Source organism: Gekko japonicus, unplaced genomic scaffold (genome assembly GCF_001447785.1).
Source record: "Gekko japonicus isolate JY-2015 unplaced genomic scaffold, Gekko_japonicus_V1.1 scaffold1, whole genome shotgun sequence".
In the NCBI taxonomy this organism is placed as follows: domain Eukaryota; kingdom Metazoa; phylum Chordata; class Lepidosauria; order Squamata; family Gekkonidae; genus Gekko; species Gekko japonicus.
This window is the reverse complement of record NW_015164181.1, coordinates 2,715,761-2,727,268: the sequence shown is the minus strand read 5'-3', so window position 1 is coordinate 2,727,268 and position 11,508 is coordinate 2,715,761. Positions and strand designations below refer to the sequence as shown.

The 11,508-nt window shown below is 49.7% G+C and overlaps 1 protein-coding gene across 1 annotated transcript in view; it reads left to right on the top strand.

Annotated features, from left to right (window-relative positions):
* The first annotated feature begins 2,022 nt into the window (after positions 1–2,022).
* Positions 2,023–11,508, top strand: part of DTX2 (deltex 2, E3 ubiquitin ligase) — a 38,181-nt gene continuing 28,695 nt past the window's right edge. Inside the window, 4 exon segments of the mRNA XM_015408000.1 lie at positions 2,023–2,041; positions 4,609–4,981; positions 8,703–9,086; positions 9,089–9,293. Of these exon segments, the coding sequence (XP_015263486.1) occupies positions 4,693–4,981; positions 8,703–9,086; positions 9,089–9,293 (878 nt within the window). The 5' untranslated portion in view covers positions 2,023–2,041; positions 4,609–4,692.

Below are 11,508 nucleotides of genomic sequence, written 5' to 3'. Positions count from 1 at the left end.
TATCCTGTTCCAAAATCAGAACGCCTATGTGCCCCAAAGTACCTTGACAAAACTGTGAATATCTATATTAAGTGGTGGTATATGTTATGAGTAGATTTTGAAAGTGCCTGGGATGGGGGGGGGGAATTGGTTTCCTTTAATGTTTTAAAGGACTTTTTTCAGTCTTCCCAATAGGAAAAAAATGGGGAGCACTGCACAAAAAAACCCCCATTTCTCTCTCTCTTGGATTTAGTGAAATGCTTTTTTAAGAAACGTTCTTCTCACTCAAAACATATAGAATGAAAAATATTATGTAAGACAACTAATGTGTTTAGGTGATCATTCCAATGAAAACTGTAAACATATACAACATAATGTTCAAGGATGTGTTAATGTAGAGTTTATGGGTTTTTTTTGCTTTAACGTGCTATAATCGTTTTGATAATAAAGAAATCAGTGGTTTTTTGATATTATAAAGTTTAATTTGATATCCAGATAGGATTGAGGGTACAGAACGCTGTGTACCATGCTGACAGTTAAAAGTGGGAATGGTACGTTCTGTCATCACTCAGCCCCTACTGTGGTGGTTAAAATGGAATCGTCTGAAGAAGTTGACAGCTAAGTAGTTGACTGGCGTAAAAATCCAGGAAAAGGCTGGATTTCATGCATTCATTTATACCCTTCTTTTCTCCCCCAATGGGAACCCAAAGCAGCTTATGTTGTTCTGTCACGAGTTCTGATCTCTTTATCAAATATAAAATACATCCCTGTTTGGCTCAAAAAGAGTGATCAGGTGAGTTTCGGTGCTGTGACTGTATCAGACTCTTTTCCATCCAAATAATACACTTCCTTTCCCTGCTACAAAATTTTGCTTTCTACTTTCAATTTTTATTTTTTCCCTGCCTCTCAGATGGCAAAAATTTAAGACGTGCTAAGGTAGAATAGGATGCAGCTGTTCGCAGTGCTCTCTCTTTCAAGTATTGCATATTTTTTGCAGTTTTTCTTGTACTTTGTACTTTGAAAACTGTATGTGTCACCTAAGTTCTAAATGATACACTTTATGTTGTTGAAGAGGCAAAATAAATTTAGGTTTGATAGAAATGTAAGTATTGCATGTGTTTTAATTTCCCCCTAAATGTCAGGGCTTCTCCCTGCAAAATTCCCCCCAAAAACCCCCCCCCCCCCCCCACAATGACTTTAACCTTTCCGAGTATTTTACATCTGTAATTGTTAACTGTTCAGTGATGGTTTTTACTGATGTCCTAGAATGCTTGAGTGTGTGTGTTGTGGGGTGTGTGTTTGTTAAAGTAAATGGCATTCTGGCACTGGTCATGTCTGAACCTTCCAGAGGTCAGGAGGCACCGTGTAAGAATTCTAGTGGCATATGGCAAAGGAGCACAGAAATCTTGGACAATTAGGTCTTCGAGGCAGAGTCCTGTCCCGTCGTTTGCTGTGCAATCGTCGTGCACATTGAGAGTCACTCTTGAATGAACAGGTGTTGGATGCGCTGTTTTTAGCAGTTAAGGCTAGATTGTTAACTGCCCCGTGTTCAATTAAGGGCTGCTTTTTCTGCACTGGTCTGAAGCCTGGCTGTATTTTTGCTCGTTCACTGAGCTTCAGAAGTGAGGTCTCTCTCCCCACAAAGCCTGTTCCGTGTTTACTTGGCATATTCTCCCGCTGTGTTTCCCAGGGCCCTCGTTGCCCTCTCCTTGTTGTTCCATGGCATTTTTATTCATGTTGACAAGTTCAGTCTCCCCAAGTCTTGGAAGAGGAGGGATGCAGTCAGTTGGTCCTGAGGGCCAGGGTTCAGGGGTCCTCAGCACTTCTGGCAGGTCAGTCGAATGGGAACACCCTTGTGGGGTTCTTTTACCCTGGACCTGTAGTGGCACTTCTGTGCCTTTGTCTGTGGCGCAGGCTCGGCAGTCCGACGAGGGAAGGCAGAAAGCAAGACAGCCACGAAACGAAAGTGGAGCAGGCCTGATCCTCTCAACTCTCTGGTGGGCGGAGTGTGCTTTCCTGCATTGCACAAGCCCTGGCTTCTGCCCAAGTAAAGAGGGGCCAGGTTAGTGACTCCTTTGCCCTCCTTAGCCTCTCTCTTCCAGGGAAAGGGTGCAGGGATATGCTGATGCCACAGTAGCCGACAGCCCTCCATATGGCACATTTGTGCCTCTGTCAGAGAGCGGTCTCTCAGAGCAAGCTGCCCGCCCTGGGTTTTCCCTAGCATCTTGGCTCTTTTCTCTCTGCCGTGGCATTCTTTTGTCCTAAAGCGTGCCAGGTAAGTGGTGGCTTGAAGGCAAAGGACAGGATTGAAATTGGGCTGAAAAGGGCCTCTCTGAAAGGGTGACTGTGGGCTCCTTGTGACCACCGGCTTCCACTGTCAGCCGGAGGCTTCTGTCAACGCCCAGCCCCCTCTGAGCCTTCTGTGAGAATGAGGGAGTGTCACGACTACTCTCTTTTTATTCATGTGGTTAGGTATGGAGCTGCGGTGGCTCAAGTGGTTAAGACGCTGAACTGCAGGCTGTGGAAGGTCAGTAGTTCAGCAGTTCGAGACCCGGGTGACGCATGATGGAGTGAGCTCCCGTCTCTAGTTCCAGCTCCTGCCAACCTAGCAGTTCGAAAGCAAGACATTGCAGGTAGATAAATAGGTACCACTTCGCTGGGAAGGTAGCAGCATTCCGTGCGCCTTGGTGTTTAGTCATGCCGGCCACATGACCACGGAAACGTCTTTGGACAGCGCTGGCTCTTCGGCTTTGAAACGGAGATGAGCACCGCAGCCCTAGAGTCGGATCCGACTGGCTTTCGAGCAAGGGAACCTTTACTTTACTTTAGGTATGGTGTGCCTTTAACTTTCTTGTTATGTCTCTCTTTATCCATGGGGATGTAACGCCGCTACCAGGAATTTAATTCCAGATCTTATTGTTCAACTTTCCCCTTAGTATTTGTGCCCAAGCTCTAAGGCTCCTTCGTGGAACTACGTGGTCCTGAAGATGAGACTGTTGTACTGTAACAGCATATAACTCTTGTTGTTGTTCAGTCGCACAGTCGAGTCCGACTCTTCGCGACCCCATGGACCACATCACGCCAGTCCCTCCTGTCTTCCGTCGTGCTCTGGAGTTTGCTCAATTTCATCTTCGTTGCATCGATGACACTGTCTAACCATCTCATCCTTTGCTGTCCCCGTCTTCTTTGACCTTCAGTCTTTCCCCGCATCAGGGTCTTCTCCAGTGCGTGCTCCCTTCTCATTTGGTGGCCAAAGTCTTTGAGCTTCAGCTTCGGTATCTGGCCTTCCAGGAAACAGTCAGGGTTGATTTCTTTTAGGATTGACTGATTTGATCTCCTTGCAGTCCAAGGGACTCTCAAGAGTCCTCTCCAGCACCATAGTTCAAAAGAATCTATTCTTCGACACTCTGACTTCCATATAGTCCAACTCTCTAGGTTCTCATATAACTCTAGGTTCTCATAAAACAAAATAAAACTTTATTTGTACAAGAAGTGCATTGGTTTCAGGGTGTCTAACAACTTTTCTTCAGTAAGTTAATAACTTCTGACTTCTGACTGACTGAGGACTGACTCTGTCCTTGCAGTCACTCCCCTCTCTCAAACTCCTCCTTTCTCTTCCAAATGTCCCTTGTCCAATCTTTATTACATTTGTCTCAGTTAAATTCTTTCCCTTTTTAACTCAGGCTTCTGTCAGCTTCTTTCTCTCACGCTCTTCTGACAGTATTAGGATTTGACTCTCTAATATGTCCTCTATAATTATTACTACTTTCTTTTTTAGAATCTTAATGCTTTTTTAAAGACATTTAAAGAAACACATACTTAAAACTTTAAATCATTACAGGGAATGTCCTCTGGAGCAGGACAGTTGCTAAGAATTAGCTACAATTCAGGAAGTTCCCGATTCAAATGTCGCCTTTGCCACAAATTCACTGGGCCATCCGAGGCAAGCAGCTCTCTCTGTCTAATGTCTACAGTATGGGGGGGTGATAATACTGACCTGTCTTGCAGGGAGGTTGTAGGGATGCCAAGGTAATGTATATTCAGTGCTTTGTAAACACAGAAGGCTCCAGGTCATACTGTTACATGGGTGGCAGAACAAAGCTGTTTTGAGATACGGTGATTAGAACTGTACACAGTATTCCAAATGAGGCCAGAACGTAAGAAGAGCCCTGCTGGATCAGACCAGTGGTCCATCCAGTCCAGCATCCCATCTCACACAGTGGCCAACCAGTTCCTCTGGGCGGCCAACAACGGGGCAAAGAGGCCAAGGCCTTCCCCTGATGTTGCCTCCTGGTTTAGCACCTCTGAATGTGGAGGTTCCCCTCAGCCACCATGGCTAGCAGCCGTTGACAGACCTATCCCCCATGAATCTATCGAATCCCCTTTTAAAGCTCTTTATTCCTGCCGCCATCACTCTTGTTTTTACTTCATGGGCCGTCCCGTTGTTAGTTGAGTCTCCCGTCCCTTTTGCTTGTCCTTGGCCCCCCTGCTTAGCTAACTTATATTGTAAACTGTCTGGAGAAGGGACCGAATGTCTTCTGGGTTCTATGCCGCACCAGAACACAACTGGCCCGGTGAGACCTCATGACTGTTTCCCTCCCCCTCCCCTTTCTTTCTTTTAAATCCAAGGTCTGACTTGCTGAAGATGGAAAGATGAACTCTGACTAACACCGTTCCAAAGCTCGGTTCTCCCCTCTCCCCTGACTGGTCCAAATGGCTGCCGGACCCAGTCATCCGGCTGGGCCACCTGGCCCTCCCCCTGCCCTGCCCGATCCAGGAGTGGCAGTCTGGGAGTGGCAGGACGAACTTGGCCGGTGGAGGCCGTACCGGAGTGGCGTATGCAGCTTCATCGAGCAGTCTTTCCAGGCCCTGCTGCTGAAGGGGCGGCGGCTGTCGGGGACCTGGCCCGTCAACGGCAGCATCTCCCTGGGACAGGCAGACGCCTCCTTGGCCCCGTACATCATTGACATTCAGAGCCTGACGCAATTCCGGCAGGATACAGGTAAGGATGGCTATGCTGGGTGGGGTGCGGCGGCGGAAGGGCAGAAGCATCCCTTTTGCTAGTTGCTGACCGCCACACCTCACCGATCTTTAGGACCTACCCGAGTTGGTCATCTCTGAGCTGCATTCTGAAACAGCTGCCGTTTCTGAACCCTTCCCCCCCCCCCCAAAGGCAGCCCCTATCTAATTTGCATTGCAATATTCTTAGGTGTCAAGGCCATAAGAAGATCCCTGCAGGGCCCTGATCTGGATAGCCCAGGTCTTGTCAGATCTCAGAAACTGAGGAGGGTCGACCCTGGGAAGTATTTGAATGGGAGACCTCCTTGGAATACCAGAGGTGGGAGGCGGGGGTAGGCTTTGTTCAGCCATCTCTCTGAATATCCTCCAGTAGGGGCCAGTCAGCAGAGGTTGCCATGACTTCCAGGTGCGCACGCACACACACACACAAATATTTTAAAGAAGATCCGGTCCCATCATCCTGTTTCTCCCCCTGTGGCAGCAGATGCCCACAGAAAGCAAGCAAGTTGGGACACAGAGGCCAAAGCCTTCTCCTGCTGCTGCCTCTTAGCAACCAATATTCAAAGGTATACAGCCTTGGAAAATGGAGGTTCCACTGTAGCCATTATGGCTGATAGCCATGGACCTCTTCTGCATGGACTTGTCAGATTCCCTTCTAAACCTGTCTAGGCTAGTCATGGCCATTTGTAATGAGCTATGGGAGGGAGTTGTGTGAGTGAATTGTCCCTTCAGTGAAGGACTTCATTTTTGTCTTTCCTGAGTCTGATGCCATTCAGTTCATTGGGTGACACCCCCTCCCCCAGGATTAAGTGTAATAAGAATGGTGTCAGACCCCTGGCCGAGTTACTCTCAACAACACTCTCTTTAGCAAAAGATTTGTTTACTGAGAAATGTAAACTAGTTCCAGGTTAAAGCATCTTTGTGTTAGAACTAATGATTTTGGTGAGTCTCCAGTTAATATAGGCAATTCGAAAGGACCCCTCCCCAATAGCAGAGCACACACGTCACATTCATCGCCAGAGAGCACTATACCCCAGAGAGCACTACGGTCTGGGTCTCAAAATCGGTTGACCCTCCCCGGCCCTCCCTGGCCGAGGGAGGCCAGGCTAGCTGCTACTAGGGCCGGGGTCTTTTCGGTGGCGGCCCCTACCTGGTGGAAATGTTTAGCCTGGGAAAGAGAAGGCTTAGAGGGGACATGATTACAGTCTTCAAGTATTTGAAGGGCTGTCATGTAGAAGATGGAGCAGATCTATTCTCTCTTGCTCCGGATTGCAAGACTAGATCTAATGGGTGGAAATTACAAGGGAGTCAATACCGGCTGAATATCAGGAGAAACCTCCTAACTGTAATAGTGGTTGAGCAGTGGAATGGACTGCCTCGGGAGGTGGTGGATGCTCCTTTGCTGGATGTTTTCAAGCAGAGGCTGGACGACCATCTTTTGGGTATGTTGTAGGGCTATCTTCCGGCTATGCTCCTGCAGAGTGCAGGGGGTTGGACTAGATGACCTGCAAGGTCCCTTCGAACTCTAACATTCTATGATTCTATGACAGAGAGGCTAAGTAGCAAAATAACCCTTCTGTTCGGCCATTGCTGCTCGCTAATGGCAATTCCAGAGGGTGGCAAAACCAGAGGGTTGACTTTGCATTCCTGACATTTCTGCTTTCCCCCTTGCAGCCAAAGTTGCACGCACAGCGATTGCTGAAAGTTGGCTATCTGGGGGCAAAACGTGCAAGCAACTTGTCGTGGTGAGCATCGTCTGATTTTAATATCAGCCTGCTCATCCTGAACAATAAGGCTCATTCTGAACAGTAAGGCAATCCTGAACAATAATGGCATTCCCATTGGGTCTCCTTCAGTTGCGTTTGTACGTTCAGAACACGTTGCTAGAGAGTAAGAGCACCGAAACAGCCTCCAACGGTTGGCCAACTTGTAGCAAAGCGACACCTTCTGCCTCCGGGACATGCTCAGCGCTGGCACTAAATAAAAACTCCCTGGAATTTCTGTTGCAAGGAGAACTGTTTCTGTCAGTGGCCCTTTTAGTCAGGAGCGAGGCTGGTTCTCTGTGCTGAGAGAGTCAAAAGGAAAACCAGGTGTTTTAAAACACGCACTTGCACTCTGAAGAGGCTTCTAACCGCAGAGTGAAAAACAGGCCCCCTGCATTCTGCCTGTTGGCTGCCAGGCAGACAAAGCCACGCTTCTTCATAGGAAGCCACAGAGAATAACAGGAAGCTTCTCTTCCTGGGCTTCGGAACATCCCAGCAGAAGGCAGCCACAGCTGCAGAGGATGTGCTGCGAGGATCTGGCTGCTGTTCGGGTCTTCTGGGTTCTCTGTGCGGCTTTCATCGGGACCGGGCAACCTCTCCAACCTGGAGGGGACAGTACAGATCTCTCCCAGGGCCTCTAGGCTGAGCCGTTGTTGATCCCCTCCCAATCATTCTCTTCGGGAAATTAGATCCCCAGAAACATTTGGTTCATCACACAGGCCTCGGAGAGAATCACCCACTTCCCGACAAGAGGGGTGCCCCTGTGACGTGGTTTTCCCCTGTGGTGTAGTGGCTACAGAGTGGCGGACTCTGATCTGGAGAACCAGGTTTGATTCCCCACTCCTCCACATGCAGCCAGCTGGGTGACCTTGGGCCAGTCACAGCTCTCCTTCAGAGCTCTCTTCCTCTACCTCCTCCTCCTCCTCCTCGCCTTCTGCTTTATCCTCATCACAGCCCTTAGGTAGGTTAAGCTGGGAGCGGGTGACTAACTGACATCCAGGTCTGTTCATTTGGAGTGTCCTACAAATTGATGCCTGATAATGTACCTTCACCCTGACCTGGATGGCCCGGGCTAGCCCGATCTCATCAGATCTCGGGAGCTAAGCAGGGTCGGCCCTGGCTAGTGTTTGGAAGGGAGACCACCAAGGAAGTCGAGGGTCGCTGTGCAGAGGCAGGCCATGGCAGACCGCCTCCGAAGGTCTCTTCCCTCGAAAACCCCGACCATAAGTCAGCTGTGGCTTGATGGCAAAGAAAGAAGCACTTTTGTGATTGATTGCAAGTGGATTTTGCTGTTTTCGCACTGCAGAATCCAGCCAGAAAGTACACTGAAAGTGTATTCTTCCGCGTGTGTGGGAGCGCCCTTATGAGACACTACTGTATATCAGGGCTTTTTTTGTAGAAAAAGTCCAGTAGGAACTCATTAGCATGATAGGCCACACCAGCAGTAAAACCCCATTAGCATATTAGACCACACCCCTGACTGCACCGCTCGTTAGCATATTAGGCCGCATGTTACCAGAAGTGTGGTCATCCAGCCACAGCCACACCCACCTTTTGCTTCTTATTCTGTTTACCTTGTCTGTTGTCAAAACCCATGGCTTTTCTTGTTGCAGGAATTCCTTTGCACATTAGGCCACACACTCCTAATGTAGCCAATTCTAATGAGTTTCTGCTGTTGGGTGTGGCCTATTATGCTAATGAGTTCCTGCTGGGCGTGGCCAACTCGGGAGCCAGCCGGAACTCCGTTCCTGTGCGTTCCTGCCCCAAAATAGCCCTGCTGTATATTTTCACTCCCCCCACCCCCCATGTGAATCGGTCCTATAATGTCTGATTTCGATTACGTTTTCAAATCAAGCTAGGCCATACTTAATTTGTGCCTCATGTCTTGCTGGACACTTCAGTTTTTCTGGTGTGCCCTATCCCTCTTTTCCATCTGCTCAGGGACCATGCGGGCCGTGCGTCGACACATCTTCCAGATGGACTCAGCGGCCGGGCAGGGCGTTGTCTGGGAGTGGCAGAACGATGAAGGAGGCTGGTTCCCCTACGAGATGAACGTCTGCGTCTACTTGGAGCAAGCCTTCGCCTTCCATTGCCCCCAAGTGGATCTCGGGCCCTTCGGCTATAACTACGCCGTCGATTTTGTGACTCAGACCCAGAAAAACAAGACCACCGGCTACCAGCGTAGGATCCAGAGGCGTGTAGACTCACCGTACCCCATAGCCACGAACACAGGGCCTGCTCATGCAGGGCCCACCTGTTCATGCCAACAGTGCCTGTTGAATAGCGGGTCGGGACCCATAACCACACGATATCCGCATTCCATGGCGATGGGTCTTCAGCCGGAATGCAGGCGGCCGGCAGGACTGCTGGGTTTGGGGCTTCTCTCCCGGGCTTCCTGCCTTATAACAAGCCAACCATGTCTGGAGCAAGGTCAATGCCGAGGCTGAATTCACACAGCACGGGGGCAGCGCCACAGCCAGCAGCGGTTCCTGGGCCAAGCCCAGGGCCGGTGGTCACGTCCCAAGGAGTTAGGTATGATCTTTTTGCATGTACTTGACCTGTACGAAGTGTGCGCGTCGTCATCTGATGCTGCTACTAATACTTGGCAAGAATGAGCATTCCAAGTATTTCACATGCGTCGACCTGGTTAATTGTAAAACAACAAACAGAGCTTTTAGAAATTTATCAATGGTGCTTGGGGCAGGGGGTGTCATCAGTATAGCCAGTTGGTGGCAGGTTCCTGTACAAGCAAAGGTCCTTCTTGTTCAGCTTACGGAATTCATTGCTGCGGGCTGACCATGTTGATCACATGCTTTTAAAGGCGACTAGATCCGGGCTCCCCAGACTTTTTGAATCTCTGGCCACCTTCGGAATTCTGACACAGGGGGGTGGGTGCAACCACGGAAATGGCTGCTGCAGGAGGCGGAGCCAGCCACAACATGTCAGGGCGTGAGGTCGTGCATCATTCCAATAGTAGCTCTTCGGCATTTCAGGCAGAAGCGCTGTTTAACAGGATGCCTTTTAAAACGAACATACCGCTAAACGTATTTTCTCACATTCAGTCATGCAGTGGAAATCCTTGTGCTGTGGCACGGAAGCCGCTTCTTAAAAATCTGAAGTTTGATTCCAGTGGCACCTTTAAGAACAACAAAGTTTATTTCTGGGTACAAGCTTTCGTGTGCAGGCACACTTCTTCAGAAGTATCTTGAAGAAGTATTTGAAAAAGTATCTGAAGGAGTGTGCATGCACACGAAAGCTTGTACCTTGAATAAAGGACCGTCTCTCCCAATAAGTCCCCCAAAGAGCTCTGCACTCGTCAGACCGACATATGCTGGTGGTCCCCATCCCAAAAGACATCTGCTTAGCCTCGACCAGAGCCTTTTCGGCTCTGGCTCCGGCCTTGCGGAACACTCTCCCGAGGGAGATCAGGGCTCTGGCGGGACCTACTACAGTTCCGCAGGGCCCGTAAAACGGAGATGTTCCACCAGGCCTTTGGTCGAGGTGGTGGGTGTCTGATTCCATCGGCCTCCCCTGCTCCACCCTGCCTCGTGCCATTTATGTTGTGCTATCGATGGTGCTTTTACCCCTTAGAGACGCCAATGTTGGATCCGGCCAAAGGCCCATCCAGTCCAACACTCTGTATCACACAGTGGCCAGAAATACCAGGAGCCATCAGGAGGTCCACCAGTGGGGCCAGGACATTAGAAGCCCTCCCACTGTTGACCCCCCCCCCAAGCACCACGTACCTGGTCCATCTCGAGCACACATACAAATAGTATATTTTGGGAGCGCTCGTTAACCATGCCTGATCGCCGTCTTCTGAGTTGTGTCGTCTGTCGAATATGTTTTCACGTCGTGGAACTGTGTTTTTAATTTTTAACTGTTCTATCCTCGTCCGTTGTAACCAGTGTTCCCTCTAAGCTGAGTGAGTGTGAGCTAGCTCACGGTTTTTTAGCCTCTGCCTCAGACATTTTTTGTCTTCGCTCAGGAAGGACGGGCTCCAGAGCAAACTGATTTATGCAGCCGCCAGATCGCTCGCTCACAACTTTAAGCTGGTAGCTCACAAAGTTGAATGTTTACTCACAAGACTCCACAGCTTACAGGGAGCATTGGTTGTAACCTGCCCTGCGCAGGGGAGGGCGGGATAGAAATCCAATGAGATAAATGAGTAAAACTTTGTCGGTCTTCAAGGCACCATCGGACTCAAACTTTGTTCTGCTGCTTCAGACCCACCGGGCAGACCACCTGAATCCTTAAGAAACTGGCACAGCCACTCAGATTTCCAGGGCCCTGTCAGAAGCCCAGCTGGGCGAAAGCTCCACCCGGCCCCACCCACTGTGTTAAAACGCTTGGCTGGCGCCAGGAAAGGCGTCGTGGCAGCCATGGGTGCCATGCTGGGTACGGCAGGACTAGACAGTGGGGCTTTTGTTCTTATCCCGCCAGGGTTTCTTCTTTACATTTTGATCCTTGCAGCAGCCCGGTTGGGTCAGTCAGGAGCGTCAGTCCCATATTTCAGATGTGGGTGGGGACGATGAGCTCAGGCCAAAAGAAGAGGGGCCTGGCTAAGGCCACCTGGTTGTGTAGCTGAGACATGATTTGAATCCGGGACTTCCTAGCTCAAGCAGTGAGCCAGCCCTCCCTAGTGCCCCAGGGAATCTGAATGCCAAAGTAACTGGCTGTGATCCAAGGTCCCTGTTCTGCAGCGCACCAGCTTTCTGGTTTTGTGTGGTAGGCAGAGCATCTGCTT